This window comes from Stegodyphus dumicola, chromosome 9 (assembly GCF_044657685.1).
Source record: "Stegodyphus dumicola isolate Sdum_Otavi_A_Nest chromosome 9, ASM4465768v1".
NCBI lineage: Eukaryota > Metazoa > Arthropoda > Arachnida > Araneae > Eresidae > Stegodyphus > Stegodyphus dumicola.
This window is the reverse complement of record NC_140776.1, coordinates 181841691-181869366: the sequence shown is the minus strand read 5'-3', so window position 1 is coordinate 181869366 and position 27676 is coordinate 181841691. Positions and strand designations below refer to the sequence as shown.

The window sequence follows — 27676 nt, the reverse complement described above, 5'->3', positions numbered from 1 at the left end:
AAACGTTAAAAAAAACGCCCCACTGAACGCAATTTAAAATCTGAAATATTTCAAATTTTTTTTCCATATTTAATTTTTTATTCAAAATTCGACTAATAGAGCACTGACGTGCTTGAAATGCGTAATATATTCAAGGTAACAGTTTTGTACCTGTATTTCAGTCATAAATGTGAAGTATTAAAGTAGCAGTTGTCCCTTGATCAACGAAGATGTAAACAATCTCGTTTTATTAAATGATTTAAATTTATTGCGATCGTTCTTTGAGCTGTGAAACAAAATTAACATTGGTTGTGAATATGATTTAGTTCCTTAAATTATCACTGAAAATTAATGCATTCTTTTTGTAATAAAAATAACTTCTCTATTTCTTCCTATTTTAACGGACTGTTAAACTCTCACTGACCACCACGTGATTTGCGCATGCGCGCAGCAAACACTAAAACCGAACTTTTAGAACTCGTGATGGACGTTTCAGTGAAACATGTAATCCTTCTTTTCTGTGATATATATTAGTTTAGAGATGTGATTTGTAAATTAAATATCTTATTATCTTAGAAGCCTCTCTTTTCGTCTCTGAGTAGTGCTTTTGATGAATGTAATTAATAAAAACTTTCCCGGAGATACGCCTTTGGAACGACAAATAAGATAGGCTAAAAGGTAAGCCTTTTTTATCTTTATTTTCTAAGAATGATTATGCTGTTAATCATAACATGAAAATTACACGAACATTTACTTTTTGTTATCATGTTTTTGCCCTTTGTTGTTATGTTTACGATAAAGAAAGGCTGCCCAACCAGGATAGTGCTTAGTGACGCTGACTTGCCGTAGCGAAGAGTCTGGGTTGGCTTTAAAGCAATTCTCTAGAAAATTGTTTGGAAATGTAATTCACTTTGATATAGATTTTCAATGTTTTGTTTAGAAATGAAAATTAATTTAGCTTTCAGTGAGCGGCGTTATGCAATTTAAAACCTGAAACTTACAACGTCTTGATAGTCGAAGGCTTCACATCCAGCTTGAAATAACCATACACAGTTAAAAACACAGGATACAGCATTGCAAAAATCCCAATGGATCTGAAAAATAATAAAATATTTAATAATTATTTTCTTATGAAAAATATTTAATTATGCATTCATATGAAAGCAAATATTTACTAATACATATAAACTTACAGAAATACAGCAGCAGATGATACACACAGAATGCTTAGACTTAAAATATAATGCATCCATCAACACCATTTTCGGTTTCAATATATAATTAGTACTAAGCGAGTGACAGCTTTGATACCCAAATTATGCGAAGAGAGAATTCTAGCGAGTTTTGCTCACTGACAAGCATCTTGATAAAGCACGTTCAAGAACACCTTCTTCAGCGATTGCTGGACGGAGAATGTCCAACGAAATGGCTTTCAAAATTCCGTATTTTGCAAAGAATGTCTTTGCCTGTCTTAAATTTCTTTCTTTCGAATTTCGTCAAAGACAATACATACATTCGTGTTATTTGAAAACGTAGATCCCAGACGTATGTTCTGTAGTTGAACCATGGCATGATCTATAGAATATAAAGTAGTATGTATATATTATGGTGTCTATAGAATAGATTACAGTGTCTTTAAGATTACTGGTAGGATTGTATGAGATCTCTTAAGAATGTATTTTAGGAAATGGATTGAAAACGCTTTTATTTAATTTAATCATTTAGAACGATCATGAAGACAAACTGTTAACAGACGATAGACATCACAGCGATATTCAATTTCCCTCCATACTCTGCAAAGAATGTCTTATAATGCTTGCAAATTCGTGAGCAAATCGTTTCTGGAGGAGGTCAAGATTATCAATTCTTTCACTGAAAATCTCATTTTGATACTTCTCGAGGAAGAAATTTTATGAGGGACTACCAATCTACCAGAAGACGTTTGCGCCAGGGGATAGTTCTATTTCTATCAAGATCAGTGAACAAAAATGTCTAGGCTGTTCCCAACGTTGACGTCACTTCCTAACAAAAGGGGGAGAAAGAAGACACAAACGACGCATCGAAAAACTTACTAGTCTAGGCGTCAGTGACGTCAACAATAAACATTTTAGCATAGTAACCTTGATTTCTAACCATCCGTCGTCCTGTAAAACGATGTTTCAACTTGTCTCGCATGCTGTTTGTAAAGTAAAGCGTTGCTGTATCATGTTGAAAGAAGGTTTGTTATAACTCAAGGGAATCAATTTGTTGCATGGCAAAGTACTCCCTATGGTTAATATTAATTTCAATAAATAAAAAGGGGCCCAAAATCTTATTATTCACCAGACATCCAACGGCCCGAGAATCTCAGTTGCATTAGTTCCACACGGATTTTCAGAGCCTCGTATATGTTCAATGTATCAAATTACACAACCGTTAGCATGGAATCTGGTCAAACCGTCAGCGAAGCTACGTTTAAATATACCTGCACATTATTCTCTTGAAAGATTTGAATTAAATAAAATGCGCTTTTAATCCCTTTTACGTAATGAATACTTCCCAAAAATCTTTGCTTTGAATTAACCTAAATTTTGATGCACTTCCGTACTACGAAGAAAAAGGCGTGTACCGAAAATATATAATATTACCTCCCGTTGCCTTATGTCGTTGTTGTACTTCTGGAATACGAAGAAAAAGACATGTCGCGAAATTATATAAAGTTACACTCCGTTGGCATTATATATTGACAAATAAGTCTGATGCCGAATGTTCCTTTTTTCAAAGTGAGCTATGTAATGAAAAAAACTCTGCGTGTGCAAATGTATGTGCACTGTCAAGTTAAATAATAATTTTGATTAAAAAAAATGGTGTTGAATATATTTCCAAAGGCACACCAGTGGCCGATCAGTAAAGTCTCTGTGTACTGGTAGTTCGATCCGATGTTCCAATCCCTCGAACGGGCTGGCTGCATGAGCGTTTTCGTGTTTTTCCCGATGTGTAACGTGTTAATAGGAAGCAATTTCCCTTAGAAAGTCCTCCACGAAGGCATCCCTCCTTTCCGTGTAGTGCTTTAGAGCGGAACACGTAAATAATAATAATATATTTCTAAAAAACTATGTTGAATATATTTCCAAAATTTGATTGGTTTCATAAATGTAAATTTCAATTTAAAAATGAATAATATAATCTTTAATTAGTTATACACTAGTTATGCGAGGGATGTGTACTAAGGTGCTAGTTAGTACACTAGTTATGTGGGGGATGCGTACTAACGAAAGCAGTAACATTACTGCTTCGTTTCTAGTTAGTACACATCCCCCGCTCCAAAATGTTAATGTAAATCCTCAACCACAAAACTTTCCAAAACATTGACAGCGAATGTTTGTCAAATTTTTACGATGCACCTCGCGTATTTTCCTCCTTTTTTTTTTTTTTTTTTTTTTTTTTTTTTTTTTTTTTTTGTAATAAAATCACTTCCTTGTTTAAACGTAATGTTAATCTGAAGGAATTATGAAACAACTTTCCCAATAATTTACTTTCTGAAACTAATGATTATCCGATCGGACATAACTTCTAGACACGAAATTTTAATTCAGACACGAAAATTATATAGTACAATTTTTTACACTAATACAAACCAAATTAGCTCTGTCTTAAACATAATATCAAATATTATGCCTATATAATTTGCACGTGTCGCCCATTTAAACTTCCCCGCGTCAGATATTTGGTATAATTTCATATCAGCAGCCTCTAATCAAGGTCAAACTAGACAGGTTTTAGAAAGGAAAAAAAAAAAAAAAAAAACGATCTAGTGTATAAAATTATTTCTGGCATATATTTCTACAATTTATCTCTCTTCCTCTTCTAACTTTAAGCATGCCGACCCGCCCCCCATGCACATATGTAATATTCCTAAATGAAATATTTATTTGCAGGATGCTACAAGCTACTAATAAAACAATTAAATAGTTTCTAAATTGAATATTTATTTCTAGGTTATTAAAGGATAATAAGTTAAATTATTTCAATACAAAATCAACACTGTAAATTGCAGATTTTGAAAATTTTTAGTGAATTAATGAAACTTATTATTTACATAAACAGTCAAACGTTACTTACGTAATTAGTAACACGAAAAAAATATACTATTTGAAACAATATACATAAATTTTTTCCTACGGTTATTAAATAGGACTCCATTAAATAGGTAGGCTGTGCTAATGAGATCTTTGTGGCTGATGTTTTGATATCAACATATTAATGTCTGGCTCAAAGTTTCGCGATAATAATCTTGATATTTAATATTTGTGCAGTTATCTTTAACTTGAACCATCAGAGTTTGACTATTGGAGAGGAATTGCAAAATAAATATTCAAGAAAATATAAAAATTCAAAAATGGACTGAAAATTATTATTTTTTACTTCCTTGTACGAAGTAAAAAAGAAGTATTGTAAACGCGAAGAATTTCGGGTATCATATTTCAACGAAAATATCGATTTTGACCGCTATCCAATGCAATTTAAAGATGTTTTTGCGTAACATCTGTACGTAAGGACAAAATAAAAGACTCTTTTCCATCCAAAAAAATTATAAAACTGATTTAAAATGAATTCTGAAAAGAATTTTTCGTGGCGTCTGTACGTATGTACGTATCTCCCATAACTCAAAAACGAGTAGCCTCAGAACGTTGAAATTTTGTATATAGGACTGCTGTAACATGTAGATGTGCACCTCGTAATTTGGTTGCAATCGGCCGCACCAAAAGTATATAAATATATTTATCCACTCGATTACTCGTGAATGTGAGCTCAGTTTCTTTATTCATATATATTTGTAAATATGCATTTTTTGCTTTAAAAATGATTGAATTATGTTGTTCTTATCTTCCGGTTAAGGTTTTTATGCCTTTAGTAAATCTCCATGCAATATTTGTGGAGTTATCAAGAATTTAAAAGTTGTTTAAGTGGAGCTAAGCCTAATGAATTTTGCGATGGCGGACATGTTTGTTAAAATTTGAAACTTGGCAAAATAATGGATTTGTTGCCAATCTAGAGAGACTAAGCTTCGCAACAACAAAGATAATGCCTACTTTTATTATTGCGAATTAAATCATGCTTAATTTCTTTTATTACTGCGAATTAAATCATGCTTAATTCTGGAATTTATTCGAGGAAATAAGTGTTTCAGATTTACTTCGTAATTTTTAATACAGATATTATGAGTTTTTATGTATTTTTGTCTTGTCGCGAAGTGAGAACTGAATTAATTGAATAAGAAATACTGAATCGTCTGTGAAAAACTGTTTCTTTTTGTTTTGTTTGCTTAATTTCTTTTATACATCGTTTTAGATTTATTATAGTATTTGAATAGAACATGTGGGAACGATTAGATAATTCTTCAAATGATATAAATTGATATGCATTCTGACTTTATAATATTGGCGAAATGTAATGCTATTAAGTGAACCTAGCCGCAGAGTGTCGCTATGGTAAACAAATATAGTGAATTTTAAAAAATGCATTTATTCTATTGTGGTTTATGCGCTATCGACGATGTAGATTTAATTCAATCCAATAAGTTGAAATGAAATGCAAGAAATAATGCGTATAATGTAGTATTCCGTGCAAGGAAGTCATGTGGTGTACACAAGATATTTTTTAAATTTTAATTTGCAAAGAGGGATCAACTCTGGCTACTGCTCACTCCAGGAACCTTCATTACGTTTAGGTATTTAAGGAATCATAGTTTACTAGAACATCAAATTTCAGTAACACTAATAGAGTTTGACCTTCTTTGGTAGTACAAACCAGCATCAAACTCCTAACAGACTTGGAGAGAATTAGCGCTTGAACAATACAGTCCGACGTAAAAACACAGTCTTCATAAGGTTTAAAGCAACCTTTTCATTAAATCAGAACTTGAACATAAAGATGCACGTCTCGTGCTTGCAAATCATCCAGCACTTGTGGCGAAGCAACTTAAAGTAACGATTAAATTCAAATTTAAACTAAGCCTAGTTGTCAAAGATGCGAATTTGGCTCAGAACGTTTCATCGACGTAACTGCTTAAATGTCGGCAGCAACAGCGCAGAGCCGAATAATTAAAATCTCACGAGAACTAGCGAAATATAGCAACTTGACCTGTAGAGGCAGAAACAGGCTATGGATGTTTTATTCTCTTAATTAAAGAAGATTTCAGAAAATATGACAATTTTCTAATCGTGAATTTCCGAACTTTTCTATCCCATGAGTTTATTATTATTAAATTATTTTATAAATAATATTAATTTAATTAATTAATTTTATTAATAATTATTAACAATATTTTATAATGAACCCCTTAGTTCATATTACGGGCTCCCGAAATACAATGTTGCCTTGTGGACGCCCTCAAAACTCCTATGTGCTCAGATTTAGAAAAGATGGTTTGATGGATAATAAGACACAGGTTATCGTTGAAGTATGAAATCCGTTATTTCGTAGAATACCTAGTTTCTTTCATGAAATAACTTAATCCTGCAAATAAATTTAGCTAAAGTTGTAAGGATCTTAAGTTTTACTAACGTTTATTTTATTTTAAATCTTTACTATCACTTCTTATTTTCTACTTCCGGCCAGAATTATAAGCGTTAATGTTTTTATGCAAAGTTTGTCTGGCGAACGCCAAGTATTTAAGTTGTGGCTTTTTGCCAAGCGAGAGAGAGGAAGCAGTTAGTCGAAGCAGGCCGCTTACCTTAGAAGTTTACTCAGTTGCTGGTTGCCTTCCAGGCCAGAGGTTTTAATCCTCTTGATAATTTTTAAACGTATTGTAGTGTTCACAGTTCTCTGTACTACATACGGCTTCCTGTTAATATAAGGCCAATCTTCCACGTTTATTATTTTAAAGTTAAATTAGAGTTTAGTTTTATTTTTATACTTTTACGTTTTGACCCCAAGTAGCGGGTCTGTGTATTTCCGAAGTACGGAAGTTATTGTAAATAGAGAAAAATAAAGGGTTTTGTATACCCTTCTTGTGTATCCTGTCTACTTCCCACAATTGTTGAACATAGCTTTAGTAAGCTCTCTGTTCCGAGTCAGGTCCTTGCATGTTCCCGAAGAAGGTTAGACGGAACATTGAACCTGATAGTGGCGCCCAACGAAGAAGAATAACCATGGCCGAGTTTCAAGAAGAACCTGTGCTGCCTGCAGAAGCGGCTCAGAATCCAGAAATGCCAGCTGCCACCCTGGAAGGATTTAGTTACATCGTCCAGACCATGCGCGCTTCGATGAAACCAGAAGCAACATTTAATGGAAACTCACCGGTAACCAGTTTTTTGGAAAATTTGGATGACCACTTCATGCTCTACCCCGTGCACGAATTTCAAAAAGTTACCTTAGCTACCAGCGCTTTGAGGGGCCAAGCGCTTAATTGGTTCAAATGTATAGGCAGAAGTCTCTTGGGTCAAGCAGGAAGTCCCACCTATACTTACGAGAATTTCAAGACTGCCCTACTACTTTAAAAGCCTTCCCTGTTGTAAGGGATCGTGCGAAATTAGAAACGGAACTTTTTAGTATATATCAACAAAGAATCGAAAACCTCTCAAGCTTTATTTTAAGAAAAATTCACGTCTTCAAGCTCTTGTATGGAAACCGTCCGGATCCTGAGATATTCAAGTGATTTTGCCGAGGTTACTGCCACAAGTGCAAGACTTTATTGAATTAAGAAATCCGACTACACTGGAAAAGTTATTTGAGTTAGCAATCCAGTTTGAAAGTAGAAGAACGGCGGACGTTGAAAGAAGACGCCAATATCAACAGCGAAACCAATTTGGTGCGCCAAGACTACAGCAAACTCAAGCACACGGCTACGGAAGCAAAGCGAATCAGTGGGCAAGGAAACCCGAGCATTCAAAAACAGCCGGCGAACGTCGACAGTTCAATAGCAATCCAGGAAAAAAGTCTCAAGGCCAGTGGAAAAAGAAGGAAAGCACGGAAGTGAAAAATAATTTAAACTAAAACGGATTTCTGCTGACGAGAGGGTGCGGAAATCCGAAGGCCACGAAAACCCCTCTTCCTTCAAGTTAAATACAGTAATGGTGAAAAATTTGACTCTTCCGAAGATTGAAGTGTTGGTGAATAATATCCCAGCCACCGCACTCCTGGATACAGGCGCGCAGTGTTCCTGTGTGGCAGAAGATTTTTAGGAAGTATTTTCGGAAATACCGCATATATAATTCGGATAATACGACAGTGTTAGCGGCGCAAGGAGAACTATGTAAGTGTATAGGTAAAGTACCGCTATATGTCCGTATCAAGGACGAACAAGTAAAGGTGATGTTTTTTATAGTAAAGAATCTGCAAGCACATATAATCTTAGGAATAGATTTTCTTTCAGATGCACAAGCAACGCTGGATTTTAATGAAGCGTCCCTTAAGCTGACGATGAAACCAGTTCGTGCAGAAAAGGCTGAACCGCCGATGTTAAATCTTGACCACCTGCCTAATGACGAGCAAGGAAGAATCCGACAAGTGGTAAGTGAATTTGCTTCGTTATTTAGTGATATTCCAGGATTTACTCAGGTTACTAACCATAGTATTGACACCGGAGATTCAATGCCAGTTCGCCAAAAAGCATACCGGTATGATAAGAATAAGGAAAAAATTATAGAATGGCATATCACCGATATGCTACGTAAAAAGATCGTAACGCCCATCTCAAGTAGTTATGCTAGCCCGGTGGTTTTATGTAAGAAAAATAATGACTATCCTTTGACACATCCAAAAAGGTGGAGATTCGTAATTGATTACCGTAAATTAAACTCCATAACTAAATATCCGGTATATCCGTTACCTATTATTGAGGAGATTCTAAGGAACATAACATCCACCAAATATATGACGACTTTAGACTTAACGACTGGTTATTTTCAAATAGGGATTAGGCCTGAGGACGTGCCTAAGACTGCTTTTATAACCAAGTCTGGCACTTATGCATTTTTGCGTATGCAGTTTGGCCTTTCAGGGGCCCCGACAACATTTCAGCGATGTATGGACATTGTGTTAAGACCTGTTCTTGGAAAGTCCACATTTATCTATTTAGACGATATCATTATTACTAGTGATAATCTCGACGAACATGTACAGGATTTAAGACAGGTGTTTTCTTTATTAAATGAGGCCGGTCTAAAAGTTTATGTCGAAAAGTGCAAATTTGCAGCCCCTGAATTAAAATATTTAGGTTACAAAATATCTCAGAAAGGAATAGAGACAGACGAATCAAAAATAATTGCTGTACAAAAGTATCCGACTCCAACCACGGCGAAGAAGCTCTCTTCTTTTCTAGGACTTTGTTCATATTATAGGTCCTTTATAAAAGATTTTGCAGCTATTGCTGAACCATTGTTAAAATTAAAAAGGAAAAAGGCAAGATTCTCGTGGACGGCCGAAGCCAATAGTGCTTTCGAAAAATTAAAACAAGCATTAACGCAAGCCCCTGTGTTGAAATTTCCTGAAAAGGATGAAAATTTAGAAATTTCAGCGGATGCTTCGGATTATGCGGTAGGAGCGGTACTTTCGCAAAATCAGCAGCCAGTAGCATTTTTTAGCCGAACTTTAAATCAAACACAAAGAAACTATTCCGCGACCGAGACAGAGGCACTTTCAGTTCTGTTAGCAGTGCAAAAGTTCCGAGTCTATTTTGGAAAGGCGCCAATAACAGTACTCTGATCATGCGGCGGTAACTAGATTGTACTCAGGGAAAAACTTATCCCCAAGGTTAATAAGATGGGCACTCAAGCTACAAGAATATAATCTGGTAATCAAGCATACCCCCGGAAAGGAAAATATCGTAGCAGATGCCCTATCAAGAATTAAAATAGATGAACAAGGTAATACTGTAAAGGTGGCAATGCTCACAGCATGTACAATAAATTCCCGAGAAACTGTAATAACCGAACTGGGTAAGGATCCTGAGTTTGGAAGCATTTATGAGTATTTAAAGGATCCTGAAAATTTTAGCCACCAAGATATTGTGGCGATAAGAAATAGGGCGGCCCATTACGAACTAATAGATGGTCTATTATTCTATACAAAAACTACGAATTCCAACAACGAATTTCGACCTGTTATCCCAGCTAGTCTTAGATTAAATATCCTGCAGGAGCTCCATGACAGCCCTTTAGCTTCTCATGCTGGTATTCGAAAAACTATCCAACGCGTACGCGAGGCAGTCTATTTTCCTGAACTGCAAAAGTTAACAAGGGCGTATGTCCAGTCCTGCCCAACATGTCAAGCAGTTAATTATATTAATTTCCGCCCGGCCGGGTTTCTAAATAGTATTAAATCCGAATTTCCAAATGAAATAATTGGCATCGATTTATTGGGTCCTTTCCCAAAAAGTCAGTTAAATAAAAGTCGCTATCTCCTTGTTATGGTTGATCATTTTAGTAAATGGACCGAAATTGTTCCCTTAAAACGAGCCTCCGTGAAATTAGTTACTGATTCTATTTTAAATAAATATATTTTAAAATACGGGGCGCCCCTAAAAGTTATATCGGATAATGGTCCTCAATTTGTAAGTAATATATTTGAAGACATGTGCCAAAAACTGGGCATACGTCATTTAAAAATGGTCCCGTATCGGCCGCAATCAAATATAGCGGAACGGGTCAATAGAAATATAGTGAAAATTATCCGTTGTTATGTTAAAAATTTTCATAAAAGCTGGGATAACTATGTCAATGAATTTGCTTTCGCCCTTAGGACCGCAAAACATGATACAACGGGCAAAACTCCTGCTGAGTTATTTTTAGGCAGAAAGATTATAACGCCGTTAGATAAATTATTTTATGTGCAACAAAGAGCCCCAGAATTTGAAATGGGTGATATAGAAAAACTAATTAAGGAAGCAAAGGAGAATACTGAAGTAGCACAGAGAAAACAAAAATTATATTATGACTTGAAACGACGGGGAGTAACTTATAAAGTAGGGGATGAAGTTTTAAAAATTAAGCATTCACTTTCTTCAGCACCAGAAGATAAAACTGCCAAATTTTTTCCACGATTTGAAGGACCATATGTTATAGAAAAAATAACTCACGCTGTAGTAGTGTTAAAAGCTAGAAATGGTGAAACCTGCTCCGCAAACATTGATCAAATCAAACCCTACTATGATCGTAATAAAATGAAAATTTTCAAAGATCTTTTGCAGGATCCGGCACGGCAGACACCGCAGGCACAAGCTCCAGAGGTGGAAAAACGACAAGTACAAGGGCAAGCCATTAAGAGGCAGGAGCAGGTGAAAAGAAAGTTTCCCCGCGGAAAAAGTGAAGGTAGCAAGAAAAAGAAGCCGTTCCACCGTCCAGAAAAGAGAGCTAACGATCACCCCCAGAATGAAGAAGGGAGAAGGACGACGTATGCAAAGAGAGCCAGGAGAAATGACGGCAACTATAACCCGGCTCTAAAACGGAAGATCTACTCATCCGACAGGACTCTCCGCAGCAAATGTCGCCGAACTGCGGAAGGGCCATCAGCGGCGGAGGAAAAGTTACAAGAAAAATTTGAACGGCCAGCAACGAGGTCCAAGCAGGAACACGAAAGAAGGTTCCCGGTTCCGGCCAAGACCAGCTGCCATCAAACGACCAAGACCACAGGCAGAAGCGAAAAAGAAGGTATTCAAGGGTGACCGAACTGGAGAAAAAAGAAAGCATCTAGAGGAAGGCACTGAAGGGCGAGCCCGTACAAGAAGGAGGATAAATCAAACAACTATCTGCACTACCTTTAAGGACTGGGCCCAGAAAAGAATGTCCGAATATCACAAAGATAAGTAAAATTTTATGTTACTTTGCAAACTTAAGTTAATCTTTCATTCTTACTGCAAGTGGCAGATTTCAAGAAGTTTTACCTCATGCGAGGTCTACCTTTATCGCCAAAAGGGCGAGAAATGAGTTGTTACCGATTTTGGTATTATGTTTTTCAATTACTCGCGCGTAAAACTAAAGTTGATGTATAATAGCGTTGTGTAAAGACTTAAATATTGTAAAAAGTTATTGTATAAATATTATTTAAAACATTCTGGCAAGAAAGAAGTTTTAGTCTAAAAGACTTTTTGAAATGTATTATTTCAATGTAGAAAGAATTGGCACTTGCTTTGAAAAGAATAGAAGTTAACAATGTACTACTAATGTATGTTTTCAAATGTATAAAATTAACGGCATGTTAATATGTTCTTATATACAATGTGAACTGTTATTTTAAATGTTAAGAAATACCGTGATATGGTAAATGTGAAAGTAATGTTGAATTTTTTTTTTCGTGTGACTGTAAAAAGACTAAATCATGGTGAATATGTGTTAAAGGTTGAATGATGTAGTTAGGCTCTCTGACGCTACACTTCAGAGTTAGCCACTTTCAGAATAGTACCTCAGGGTTTAGAGTTGAAATTAGGGTGTGTTACGAGGTCTTGGTATGTTGAATTTTAACACGTTAGTGTTTTGATTGTAGGAGGAAGTGTTGAACACATAGACATAAACACATTCGTGTTTGGTGTTCTTTTACAACACATGTCAGAGAGCACGGGGAGAGATAACTAAAATAGTTATGAATGAAATAAGAATGTTAAGAGAAATGTAATTATACATGTTACTTGCCATTTCATTATGTAACATTTCATTAAACTAGTTTTCCTTCCAGATCTCTGGAAGGAACCAGATTTGAATAAAAGCTCCTGTTTAGATGCAGTACAGATGAAAAAAATTGTGTCCTGGGAGCTGCTATTGTAAAAACAAATTTCTTTCTTTTAAATTTCTAGTTTCTAGCGAAAAATGTTTGTAAAAGATTGGCCTCGCGTTAGATTCTAGAGCTAAAAGTTTTCAACAAGGTCGTTTTAGACCTCAGTTTCAAACTAATTAACTCTGGCGGGAAGTATGTAAGGATCTCAAGTTTTACTAACGTTTATTTTATTTTAAATCTTTACTATCACTTCTTATTTTCTACTTCCGGCCAGAATTATAAGCGTTAATGTTTTTATGCAAAGTTTGTCTGGCGAACGCCAAGTATTTAAGTTGTGGCTTTTTGCCAAGCGAGAGAGAGGAAGCAGTTAGTCGAAGCAGGCCGCTTACCTTAGAAGTTTACTCAGTTGCTGGTTGCCTTCCAGGCCAGAGGTTTTAATCCTCTTGATAATTTTTAAACGTATTGTAGTGTTCACAGTTCTCTGTACTACATACGGCTTCCTGTTAATATAAGGCCAATCTTCCACGTTTATTATTTTAAAGTTAAATTAGAGTTTAGTTTTATTTTTATACTTTTACGTTTTGACCCCAAGTAGCGGGTCTGTGTATTTCCGAAGTACGGAAGTTATTGTAAATAGAGAAAAATAAAGGGTTTTGTATACCCTTCTTGTGTATCCTGTCTACTTCCCACAATTGTTGAACATAGCTTTAGTAAGCTCTCTGTTCCGAGTCAGGTCCTTGCATGTTCCCGAAGAAGGTTAGACGGAACATTGAACCTGATAAAGTGAGTAATAAACTAATAATCCAAATTTCAACTAGTTATTCCGTAGAATAAGAAATTACGATATGATAGAGATTGGTGTTCTTAGAAAACATAAACTAAATTCAAAACTCTAAACGACAATCTGCGAATTATCACTGCGCCTTTTTTTCTTTTTATAAGTTCTTCCAGTATAACTGCTAAGCATGTCCAGCTAGCAAGTGTAAGATTCGTGATTCAAATCCTAGGGAAGGTTGAAATTGATTTTCCATTGTTTTTCACTTCCTTGTACGAAGTAAAAAGGAAGTACTGTAATCGCGAAAAGTTTCAGGCAGCATATTTCAACGAAAATATCTATTTTGACCGCTATCGAATACAATTTAACGATGTTTTTGCGTCATATCTGTACGTAAGGACAAAATAAAAGACTCGTTTCCTCCAAAAAAATTATAAAACTGCTTTAAAATTAATTCTGAAAAGAATTTTTCGTGGCGTCCGTACGAACGTATGTACGTACGTGCGTGCGTACGTATCTCGCATAACTCAAAAACGAGTAGCCTCAGAGCGTTGAAATTTTGTATATAAAACTGCTATAACATGTGCATGTGCACCTGGTACTTTGGTTGCAATCGGCAGCACCAAACGTATATAAATATATTTATATAGATATCCACTCTGTTATTCAGCTCAGTGATCTCAGTTTCTTTACTCTTATATGTTTGTAAATTGTACATTTTTTGCTTTAAAAATGATTGAATTATGCTGCTTTTATCTTCCGATTAAGGTTTTTATGCCTTTAGTAAATATGTATGCAATATTTTTAGAATTATCAACAATTTAAAGTTGTTTAAGTGCCGCTAAGCCTTTTTTTATGGCGGCCATTAATTGCTTACATTTGAAACAGCAGACTAGTGGATTTGTTGCCAATCTAGAGAAACTTAGCTTCGCAACGACAAAGATAACGCCTTCATTTATTATTGCCAATTAAATCATGCTTAATCCTTTCTGGAATTTTTTCGAGGAAATAAGTTTTTAAGATTTACTTCGAATTTTTAATATAGATATTTGGAGTTTTTATATATTTTTGCCTTCTCGCGAAGTGAGAACTGAATTAATTGAATGAGAAATACTCAATCGTCTGTGAAAAACTGTTTCTTATTTGTTTTATTTGCTTAATTTCTTTTATACATCATTCCAGCTTTATTATAGTATTTGAATAGAACATGTAGCAATGATTCGATAATTCTATTCTTTAAATTATATATATTATGTGCATTATGAGTTATAATATGAACGAAATATAATACTGTTATGTGAATCTAGCGCTAGAGTGTCGCTATGGTAAACAAATAATAGAGTGAACTTTAAAGAATGCATTTATTCTATTGTGGTTTATGCGCTGTCGGCGAAGTATATTTAATTCAATCCAATAAGTTTAAATGAAATGCTAGAAAAAATGCTTATAATTTAATATTCCGTACAAGGAAGTCATGTGGTGTACACATCAGATTTTTTTACTTAAAAAACATAGCAGCTTCCATACTTTCACTAAGTGCATGGATACTGCGCAATTCAAAACTTAACTTTTATAAAACAAAAACCCGTATTTTTCTCTGATAGTTATGATTTTCGAATCTTCCTTTAAATAAGAAAAGTTCCCCTTTTCTTTATAAACTTTAAAGTATCAGCGAAAGAAAAATGTGACAGCTTTTTTAAAATCAAATAACCTTGTGGTCTCAGAAATCATACTAGAACATAAACTCAAAAATTATGCATAATTCGAAAGTACGGTAATAAACGTCAGTATTAATTGATCGTTTAGAATCCCAGAATTTAAAAAGTTTAAAATAAATGTAAAAAATCTGATGTGTACACCACATGACTTCCTTGTACGGAATATTAAATTATACGAATTTTTTCTTGCATTTTATTTAAACTTATTAGATTGAATTAAACCTACTTCGCCGACAGCGCATAAACCACAATAGAATAAATGCATTATTTAAAATTCACTTTGTTTACCATAGCGACACTCTGGCGCTAGGTTAACTTAACAGTATTATATTTCATTCATATTATAGCTCAGAATGCACAAAATGTATATCACTTAAAGAATTATCTAATCGTTGCCACATGTTCTATTCAAATACTATAATAAAGCTAGAACTATGTAAAAAAGAAATTAAGCAAACAAAACAAAAAGAAACAGTTTTTCACAGACGATTGAGTATTTCTCATTTAATTAATTCAATTCTCACTTCGCGAGAAGGCTAAAATACATAAAAACTCAAAATATCTATATTAAAAATTACGAAGTAAATCTCAAACGCTTATTTCCTCGAAAAAATTCCAGAAAGCATTAAGTATGATTTAATTGGCAATAATAAATGAATGCGTTATCTTTGTTGTTGCGAAGCTAAGTTTCTCTAGATTGGCAACAAATCCACTAGTCTCCTGTTTCAAATGTAAACATCAATGGCCGCCATTAAAAACAGCCTTAGCGGCAATTAAACAACATTAAAATTGCTGATAATTCTAAAAATATTGCACACAGATTTACTAAAGGCATAAAATCCTTAACCGGAAGATAAAAACAACATAATTCAATCATTTTTAAAGCAAAACATGTACAATTTACAAACATATAAGAGTAAAGAAACTGAGATCACTGAGCCGGGTAATAGAGCAGATATATATATAAATATATTTATATACGTTTGCTGCGGCCGATTGCAACCATTATACGAGGTGCACATCTACATGTTATAGCAGTCCTATATACAACATTTCAAAGTTCTGAGGCTACTCGTTTTTGAGTTATGCGAGATACGTACGTAGGTACATACGTTCGTACAGACGCCACGAAAAATTCTCTTCAGAATTAATTTTAAAGCAGTTTTATATTTTTTTTTTTGAAAGAAAAGTGTATCTTATTCTATCCTTACGTACAGATATCACGCAAAAACATCGTTAAATTGCATTCGATAGCGGTCAAAATGGATATTTTCGTTGAAATATGCTGCCTGAAACTTTTCGTGATTACAATACTTCCTTTTTACTTCGTACAAGGAAGTAAAAAAGACAAGGTTAATCATTCCTGAAATATATTTATCACACTAGCACATAAAACAACATACATTCTCTTATGTATCTCTCCACCGTGAATCTATCAACTTCCTTCGTTGCCAGCAAAGAAGAACAGAATACACGAGAGTATAGCAAGAGAGATTAACAGTTGAAGTCTGGACCTGTCTGCAATAACTCCTGTAAAGTCTTCCCACCTAAATTTGAGTTTGGATTTTAGACGGCTAGTGTCTTTTTGTAAGATGTTGAAATAAAACCCGAGTTGAAAACGTTTAACTGTATGGTTGTTTCTTTAAAGTAGATTGGATCGATCTTTGTAAATATTCCAGTAAATATAAGTGGTGTAAATAGATAATAAAATATTAAAATATTTTAATCCTGCTAAGCATGGTACTTTCTTTAAAAGATGTCTATAACTTGATGAACGTGAAATGAATTCAGTTCCATTTGCCAAATATTTCTTCAAGGCTGATAGAACTAATTACAGTTGACAGAAGTCTTCAAGGTTAAAAAAATCAATTAATTAAATTCCTGTGTGGCCTTACAGGCTTACTATTTCTTGGTGACATTTCGAAATAAACCAAAACAAAACAAATAACTTCACCTTTCGTTTAAATCTCAGGCGTTGCCTTAAGTAATTGATGCGTCATTCTAAAGGTCTGCTGTGAAAAGTTTGATCAATAAAAACTGCTCTTATTCCAAAACCATATATTAATTTAAAAATACATCTCTGTGACACAAAAATTCAAATAAGAAAAATAAATTAATTTCTTTAATGATGATTTCAAACACAGAACTCAGAGATTTCATAATATTTTGAGTAACGAAATAGAAATAGTCAGGTTGAGTTAAAATTATGCCAGAAAAAGCAGTTGATGGTTAATCTTTGCAAATATTTTTGCATGTCAATCTTATTCAAAAATATTTTAAAGAAATAACTCACTTAGATTGGCAAATACACAAAGAAAACACTTCAGACCTGAATTTTTCTCCCAGATAAAACATAAAAATAAAGGGGGGAAAATAGGGCAATAAACGTTTTACTAATTACATCAAAAAGAATGCTAATTACATTTGCATCAAAAGAGCGAACCTTAAAATCAGGTTCAGAAAATATTTGGGGAAGATAGTCAGTATTGAATGCTCCAACAGATTTAAGGGGACTCATACACCTTAAAACCCATAAGATCTTCGAATATGTGACTGTTGCAAGATTTGGGATAACTTATTTATTTTAAAAGCAATTACTTCCAACCTTTTACAGCTGACTACATAATATAGCTGCTTTGTGAAATAGTAATGAGAAAGTTTGTTTTGCCACAAATATTTTTATAATTTAATCCGCTTTGTGACAAATTTTTCGTCATGTTTTCACCTTGCGCGCACAGTTTAAAACATTCTGTTGCATAATTTAATTCTATATTTAATGTAGAGCTTTTATAATATTTGAAAACTACTGTGAACCAAAAATTCTAAGAATTTCATTTTAAATCAAAATTTTATTTGGAGTTGAGTTTAAAAAAATTATTTTATTAAAAAAATCTGTAATGTTTTCGTGCATAAAATCTTTTAATATTAAAGTGTCCATCAGATTTTTGGTTCAGGTAGAAAATAGTGAATTACATCCAATTTCAAGCATGTACCATTAGCCATTTTTAAAACATCATGCGCGCAAGGTGGAAACATGACGAAATATTTTGTCACAAAGCGGATTAAATTACAAAAATATTTGTGGCAACACAAATTTTCTGGTTACTTGTTTTTATAGCAGCTATATTATGTAGTCATCTGTAAAAAGTTGGAAATAATTGATTTTTAAATAAATAAAATATCCCAATTCTTGCAACAGTCATAAGTCATTCGAAGATCATAAGGGTTTAAGATGTATGAGCCCCCTTCAAAATTAGGTGTCCACCGAAAACAATATGGCAAAATCACTGCTGATGAAAACGTTACAGAGAAAGCATCTCAAAAAGCATCGTGGTTGAAAATAAACTAATCAGAAAACCTCGCAGTTCTAAAATATGGTGGTGAAAAACATAGTCGTAAAATACAAAGAAGTGTAAATTTTTCAGCTAGAACATCGTCCTATTAAAACATTATGATAAAAATTGAAAAGCCCTTACGAAACACCGATTTTTATTCGTATAAGACGCTCAGTATTCTCGAAGCATATTTTCCCAAATACAGTATTAAGTATAACGAACCGTCTCTAAGACGACAACTGATATTTCCTGAGGACTCTGGTCTTCTATAGAGGTAGTCGTTTTTGACGTTTAATAAAAATGTCAATTTATGTTCTCAAACGTACTGGCTACTTTCAGAGGTTGTCGTTTAAGGGACATACATTGTGTGAGGTTTCACTGCAAAATCTTCTGAAAGCGTGAGTGGTCATCTAAGAGAGGGTTCACTATACTCAAAATAGTTTTGCACTCCAAAAAAATGTGTTTCATAGAATTCTGAATGCTTTATGAAATGGATGCGATGTTTTTATCATTCATTGTTTTGTTGGTGCTTTATTTTTTTATCACGATGTTTGTACGACGATGATTTCAAACTGTAAATTTTTCTTGCTGTTTTTCTATATGATGTTTCCACCTTGTTTTTTCTTCCTCCGCGATATTTTCACTATTAACCAAAAATTACGCAATTATTTTGCGCACGAAGTATATTATCTAAATCTTTATATATATAAGCGGCTAAATTGTGTGCCGCCGATAGTTTATTATTGCCACTCAGAAAATGAGCGCGGAAATTAACGTTTCCGCAGTTTTTAATTAATTAACTCGATTAAAGTCGTACGAAGATGAGAACGGCATCGCTGGATTCGGAGAATTTTTTGGAATCCGAGGATACGCGTCTCGAATTTCAACTCTACGCCTTTCCGTAGATATTCGAGAAAAAAGAATTCGGCACCTAGCCAAATCCCTCTAATAGGGAAAACCCAAGAAAGAAAGTGGAAAATGTAGGGAAAACGTGGGGGGAAATTAGTTTTTAATTAATATCTCGGCTAATTAAAGTCACACGAAGACGCGAATGGTCAAAATGGCGTGCCACGGACCTGCGGAATCCAACGGTGTGCTTCGTTAAGCCAGGGAGCCAGCCGTTTCGGAGGATATGATGTTACTTCACCCCATATATATATGCGGCTTAAGTGTCTGTTTGTCGCCGATAGTTTATTGGTTGCTTGCGTAACTGTACTACCCAATGGGGTGAAGTTGCCACGGCCCAGGATTGCCATTTCAATTAAGACGTAGACAATTTCCTGTAAAACTTGCCTTTGCTATGACCATCCATAAGTCTCAGGGCCAAACGCTTAAACGTGTTGGCATTTTTTTCCCTCGGCCTGCCTTTGGACACGGTCAACTTTATGTTGCCTGTTCAAGAGTTCGTGAAAGAACGGACGTAAAATTAAAAATAATGGATGGTCCTGTGCAAGGCGAGATTAAAAATAATGGAAAGATCTACGCAAGAACTGTTGTGTACAAAGAGATCTTTGACATGTGAATTAACATTTCATTATTTAAATCACCTTTATTGATTGAACTAGCGGTGGGCTCTTAAGAAATGTACCGCCAGTGGTTTCCTTCATTGCACTCTACTTTAAGCAATTAAGCAAGTAGAAGTGTGAAACCCCGTGGGGCAGTCAGCAAAGGGGCGTCCTCGCCGCCTGCCCTGGGTAATTCAGTAAATTAGCAGACACCTTTGCACAAATCATTTTAATTACAATTTATAATATCTAGAACAGCGGTAAATGAATATAAACTTAGAACCCTTAGAGAAGGTATGGCCAAATTTGAAGTTAGTATTAAAAAGTCAAAATTCCGAAATATTCAAGAGCTATAATGCCAATTTTCAAGATCCAGAGCTAAATACTTATTTTATAGGTAGAACAAATATTTGCAATTTAATTAACAAAAATTGTTAGTCCTTTAATTACTACGGTTTATATAATTATAAATAAATAATACTTGCTACAGCTGCTTTGTATTCAAAAAAAAGTTGTATTTACATATATATTAAACTTTATTGTTTATATTAAACTTTATTGTTTATATTAAACTTTATTAATTAAATATTATTCTGTACAATGATTTGAGCAAGAAAAACCAGCATCTTCTTCTGATTATAATTGTTAACTAATTTTAATATGAGTAATTGAAAACTAAAGAACAGCCCTTCTAAGGATGCTTAGAATCTTGTGAAAAAGTTTCGCTCGCATGAGAACAGGCTACTTTTCCTCCCTTTAATCGATAGATATTCTTCTAGAATAAAACAAGCGAATGTGAAACATCAATTCTGCTAAAAGATGGCGATTCAAGCTTCGGAAATATTACTTTAATATATATCTTTTAAAATATTTATTCCTTTAAAATATGTCTTAAAATTAGCTGCCAGTTTACAAAGACATTTTCTTAAAAATACTCGTAACAGACATTTTTTCCCTCACGACTAAGATGAAAAACTAATTTAATGGAGAAAAATAATAATAATAATTCATCTTAAGTAATTTAGTTAATTCATTCGATGCGAAGCGGATCACCTAGTACATTTCGTGCTTTTAAACGCAAACTATGTTTGTTATCGTGGTAACCATGATCTTCAAAACGCATGCGTAATAAATTGCAGGAAAGAAATGGTTTACCTTTTGTTTAGTATATTGGGTTGTCAAGAAAGTAATTTCGGTTTGCACAAATAGATAGATTTATATGAGTTTTGGTATTCTTCTGTCAATATTATAACTTTTTTTTATTATTTTATTTCGCACCTGACACTTTTTTTAGGTAGCTATAGAAACAAATTCCATGTATTTTTGTTTACAACTGTTAGTTTAATGTCAGTTTTAACATGGGGTACAAAATTAAACATTGACGATATATTTAACTTTTTAATTTCATAAAGGCAAGAAAGCAGCTGAGGCTCACATAAAGATATGTGAAGTTTATGGTATTGACTGCTTAGCAGAATGTATGCGTCAGAATTGGTTCAAAAATTTAATTCTATAGATTTTTTACTACTGTACACTTGACCAACGTTCCGGCCAACCTTCTGAAGTTGATGATGATAAAATTAAAGCCATAATTGAATCGAATCGTCACATAAATGTACAAGAGATTGCAAAAAGTTAAACGTATCACATACAACAATTGAAAATCGCATAAGACACCTAGGATTCAAGATGCTTGATATTTGGATTCCGTATGAGATGAGAGAAATTCAAGTAAAGAATCAATATTTGCGATACCCATTTCAAACGTAATACAACGAACCCTTTATTAAACTTTTTCACTGATGATGAAATATGAATCGTCTACAATTACATTAAGGGGACTCATACACCTTAAAACTAGCAAGACCTTCGAATATGTGACTGTTGCAAGAATAGAGATAACTTATTTATTTTAAAAGCAATTACTTCCAACTTTTTACAGCTGACTACATAACATAGCTGCTTTCTAAAATAGTCATCAGAAAGTTTGTGTTGCCAAAAATATTTTAATAATTTAATCCGCTTTGCGACAAAATTTTTCGTCATGTTTCTACCTTGCGCGCACAGTTTAAAACATTCTGTTGCATAATTTAATTCTATATTTAATATATAACTTTTACAACATTTGGAAACTACTGTGAACCTAAAATTCTAAAAATTTTATGTTAAATCTTTATTTTATTTTGAGTTTATATAATGTATTTTGTTAAAAAAATCTGTAAGGTTTGCGTCCATAATTTTTTTCAATATTAAAATATTCATCATATTTTTGGTTCAGTTAGAAAATAGTGCCCATATAAAGAATTCCATCCAATTTCAAGGATGTACCATTAGCCATTTTTAAAATATCACGCGCGCAAGGTGGAAATATAGCGAAATATTTTGTCACAAAGAAGATTAAATTACAAAAATATTTGTGGCAACACAAACTTTCTGGTTACTAGTTTCAAAAGCAGCTATATTACGTAGTCAGCTGTAAAAGGTTGGAAGTAATTGCTTTTAAAATAAATAAAATATCCCAATTCTTGCAACAGTCGCATATTCGAAGATCATAAGGGGTTTAAGGTGTATGAGCCCCCTTAACCGAAAAAGATCGTGCCCCAAGTATGAGGAATCAAGCCATACCATTATCGAAAGCTAAATTACATCAGAAAAGATCACGCTGCCATTCCGGTGCGATTAAAAAGGCTTTATGCATTTTGAGCTGCTTCCAAGCAACCAAACGATCAATTGAGATGTTTACTGCCAACAACTTATAAAACTGGGAGAAGCAAGCTAAGAGAAAAGGCAAGAAATGGCAATCGCAGAGGAATCGTGTTCCGCCACGACAATGCGAGGCCTCACACATTTTTAGCAACACTGTAGCTTGGTTGGGAAGTGATGTCACACCCCTCATATAGCCCTGACCTTGCACCATCGGATTATAGTTTATTTCAAAGTTTACAAAAAATTCTTAAATCGTAAAAACTTCAGTAATAACTGTGACCTCAAATGGCACTTGGTTGAGTTTTTGGCTGATAAAGACCAAACGTTCTATGAGAGCGGAATCAGGAAATTATCAGAAAGATGGCAAAAAAAAATCTTCGAACAGAATGGAAGATATTTGACTGATTAAAGTTCACTTTTTGTGTAGAAAAAAATGAATTTTATTTCACACTAAAAAAAAAAAAAACGACATTACTTTATAAGGTATTTCTCCCGGCTTCTTTGCCTTCATGATAAGAAGGTGGTCTGCACACTGGACGCGTATTCCAGAGGTCTATGGTTCGATTCCCGGCGAAGACACTGCTCATTTTTCAGTTCTCCTGCTTCCAAAATACCTAATGTCTCTACAGTGGCGCCCTAACTAAAAGGGTGGTGGATGATGATTCTCCACACCCAGGATTTGGCGATTAGGTCCCCTAAGACCCAGTCACCCTTTAAAAAAAAGGACTATATAAGGTATTTCTCCCGCCTTCTTAGCATGACTTCGTGGTGTAGTGGTCTGCACACTGGGCGCGTATTCCAGAGGTCCGTGGTTCGATTCCCAGCGAAGGCGTTGCTCATTTTTCACTTCTCCTGCATCCAAAATACCTAATGTCTCTACAACTTTTTTGCCGATCCAATCTTTTGATTATGAGCGGTGCACAGCTTGAAACTGCTCAAAATTATTACGCATGCAATATAAAAGTTGAGTTCCAAATTGTTAAAAAGCATGTCGAAGCACTTTTCAACTCTTTTAAGATAAATTTCAATTCCAAAAATTAAACTTATTACAGGCGAGCCGCATTTATGGAGCTATAGAACCGCAATGAGGCCAGGCGTGCCATATAAGGCAAATGAACAAACTAGTGAACCGTCATAGCAACATGAAAGTTAAAAAAAAAGATAAACAACTAGAAGGAATGCGACGAGGAATGTAAATAAAAGTTTGTGTAAACAGAGGAAAAAGGTTAGGCAAACAAGCCTTACCTTTTGTACCATTTTGAAATTAGTTTGCTGAAAATGTGAAGAAACCTTCAAAAGCTTTTCACTCTAAAGGACAAACTGAAGCAGTTTCACTATTGATTCTTTGATGCTACAAATTCGAGAGGTTTCAGTGAGCAAACTTGTATTTCCAACATATACCTTTTAACTCCTAAAGCAAAGTTTCAAGAAAAAAAAAAAAAAAAAAAAATGTTCTTTTTCTTGCTTAACCTTCTAATCTGAAAGATCTGGATAACGAATTAAGCATAAGAAGGAATAAGAAGGAAAGATCACTTATCCTTAATCACAATCATGGGAAACTTGCAAGTGACACTACAACTTCGACAAATTTCATCGCAATTTTGATAGTGGGGAACAAAATCCAAGAATATCGTATTCATTTCCCCTACCGCTAACTTCTCGAAAGGAATTTCGAGTCGACTGATTTTACGTGTCCCCATATACCAAAGATACTATATATTTACAAGCAATTCACTTTCTCGTTATTCGAATATGGCAGTTAGATCGTTTATAAAGTAATTTTTCTCTCCTTTCTGCGGTAGCACACTGTTTCTGGTGTAGCACACTTTGTTTTTGGTGTAGCACACCTCTTTCTGCGGTAGCACACTGGTGTTCCGTGGTGTAACGGTAGCACACTCGACGCGTCTTCGAGAGGCCCAGGTTCGAGTTCCGGCAAGGGCATTGCTCATTTTTCGTGTTTCCTACTTCAAAATTCCTAATGACTCTACAATAGCGCCCGACCTAAAAAAAAATCTGATGTGTACACCACATGACTTTCTTGTACGGAATATTAAATTATATGCATTTTTTCTTGAATTTTATTTAAATTGATGGGATTGAATTAAATCTACTTCGTCGACAGCGCATAAACCACAATAGAATAAATGCACTCTTTAAAATTCACTATATTTGTTTACTATAACGACACTCTGAATGCACAAAATTTATATCTTTTGAAGAATTATCGTTGCCACATGTTCTATTCAAATACTATAATAAAGCTGAAACGATGTATGAAAGAAATTAAGCAAAGAAAACAGAAAAGAAACAGTTTTTCACAGACGATTTAGTATTTCTCATTCAATTAATTCAGCTCTCACTTCGCGACAAGGCAAAAATACATAAAAACTCAAAATATCTGCATTAAAAATTACGAAGTATATGTTAAACATTTCCTCGAAAAAATTCCAGAAAGGATTAAGCATGATTTAATTCGCAATAATAAATGAAGGCGTTATTTTTGTGTTGCGAAGCTTAGTCTCTCTAAATTGGCAACAAATCTACAATTCTGCTGTTTCAAATGTAAACAAATATGTCCGCCATGTTATTTAAAACGTAACCGCACTTAAACGGCTTTTAAATTGTTGATAATTGTACAAATATTGCTTCCAGAATTACGAAAGGCATAAAAACCTTAACCGGAAGATAAAAACAACATAATTCAATAATTTTTAAAGCAAAAAATGTACAATTTACAAACATATAAGAGTAAAGATACTGAGATCAATGAGCCGGGTAACAGAGTGGATATATATATAAATATATTTATATACGTTTGGTGCCGCCGATTGCAACCAAAATACGAGGTGCACATGTACATGTTATAGCAGTCCTATATACAAAATTTCAACGTTCTGAGGCTACTCGTTTTTGAGTTATGCGAGATACGTACGTACGTACGTACGTTTGTACAGACGCCACGAAAAATTCTCTTCAGAATTGATTTTAAAGCAGTTTTATAATTTTTTTTGAGGAAAGGTGTCTTTTATTCTGTCATTACGCAGAGATATCACGCAAAAACATCGTTAAATTGCATTCGATAGCGGTCAAAATGGATATTTTCGTTGAAATATGTTGCCTGAAACTTTTCGCGATTACAATACTTCCTCTTTACTTCGTACAAGGAAGTAAAAAGGTGGTGAATGATGATTCTTCAACACCAGGAGTTGGCGATTGAGTCCCCTAAACCGCAGTCGCTCTTTAAAAGGGGGAGTATATAAGGGACTTTCTCCCTCCTTTCCGCATGCCTTCGGGGTGTAACTGAAAGCACGCTTGACGCGATTTCAGGAGGTCCGGATTTCGAATCTCGCGAAGGTATTGAGGGTTTCTTCAGTTTCTTGACTTTCAAAAAAATTCTAAAGGACTCTACAAGTATTCCATTTGTTTAAGGCTCTTAACCCTTTGCGCTCGAGGCGCTTTTCTGTGCACACTGTCCATTCTGAAGGTTCAGTCTCTTCTGTACAATCACTTTGGCTTCCAGATTCACTATCGATTATTCGGATTTTTCGTCTTCTTGCTCCTCTAACGTCGTTACTATCTTTATCACTTCCGTCTTCGTTCTCATGGGCAAGCTGTCTATGTAGTGATGTAATTTCGTTCGTTATTGCCGAAAAATTAAACTCATCTTCGCTAGAAGTAACTTCTTCGTCGTGTTCCATACTTATTGGGCTCAGTAACTTTGAAACAAATACTGCGATCGGCAAGAAGGTTGAGTTTGAACCGATGTCGAAGACAGAGTCCTACCCGCGGTCGCATGTATTTTTGAGATAAGACATTTAATCGCATAAGCATTGCAAGGACAACCTTTATTTGAGATAAGACATCCTTATAGTTATTCAGACACCGCGTAATATGATCTACAAAAGATCTCTCAAGCGATATTCTATAGGTCAAACACAAATAAACACATCGATTCGAATGGTGCCTCTCAGGACCCGCTCGAGTTATCTCATCACATGCAGCGCTGCCTGAGAGGCACCGCTCGAGTGCAAAGGGTTAACTTTACTGATTACATGTCTGAAGTATCAAAATAATTGCTTGGTGGAAGGGGAGAGCACTAGCTTGTAAGTTGGCGCATTCATTTCGAAAGCACGTCTACGTGATAACGGTTCTCACTTTCCAGAATGTCAAAAAATATGCAATTGTTTCCTTTACGTATATGACTCACCTCTTTAAAATTGAGTTAGATAATCAGGAGCAAACGCACCAAAGAAAATCTTGAAGCTGGCAATGATAGAATGAAGCCATCACTGGCAACTAGAGAAGGATAGAAACCGAAACATTTGCGTATGGCGTGAGTATTTCTCTCTATTGATGCCCAAACAAAGTTATTTAATTATCTCTAGTGCAACCAACAAACGAAGTAATTATCGTCATTGAACGGAAATTAGTTGACTTTTCAAGGGAAACGACTAACATCTGATCTATGAACAATAATTAATAGAGGCGAAAGTGTTTCGTCTTTTTCTGGAGTAAGAATCAAGACTAAAAAAGTTTAGTAAGACTGAGTTAAAATTATTGGAAGTGCGAATTAAGAATCCGTAAGAAATTGGCGGTCCTGTCTAACTTGAAATTTAATCTTCCAATCGGAATATGTATAATTCTTATGAGAGTTTCATTTTCTTACTTGAGAAAATTGCTCCCCGACACTTTCGCCTTTGATCATATTAAAACAGTGCACGCTTTGTTGTATAGGAAAAAAAAAGAAAATTACATAATATACATTAAAGACCAGAAATGAATTAAATTAACTTACGTGTTTGCTAGCTGTGAAACTTATACAATATGTCCGTTACCTTCTTCGTACTCATAATGGAATTTGGAACTCAAAACGGGATTTAGAATGGAGGGGAAGAGAAAGAGAGTGTAGTCGAGGACGTGTTCGATGCTATTTTTAATATATTGTAGAGACATTAGGTACTTTTTGGA

The 27676-nt window shown here is 34.6% G+C and overlaps 1 protein-coding gene across 1 annotated transcript in view; it reads right to left on the bottom strand.

The window, feature by feature from the left end:
• Positions 1 to 27676, bottom strand: part of LOC118204982 (sodium-coupled neutral amino acid transporter 7-like) — a 149023-nt gene that overhangs the window by 24329 nt on the left and 97018 nt on the right. The window contains exon 5 of the mRNA XM_085824429.1: positions 981 to 1073. Within this exon, the coding sequence (XP_085680555.1) occupies positions 981 to 1073 (93 nt within the window). The remainder of the gene's footprint in view (positions 1 to 980; positions 1074 to 27676) is intronic.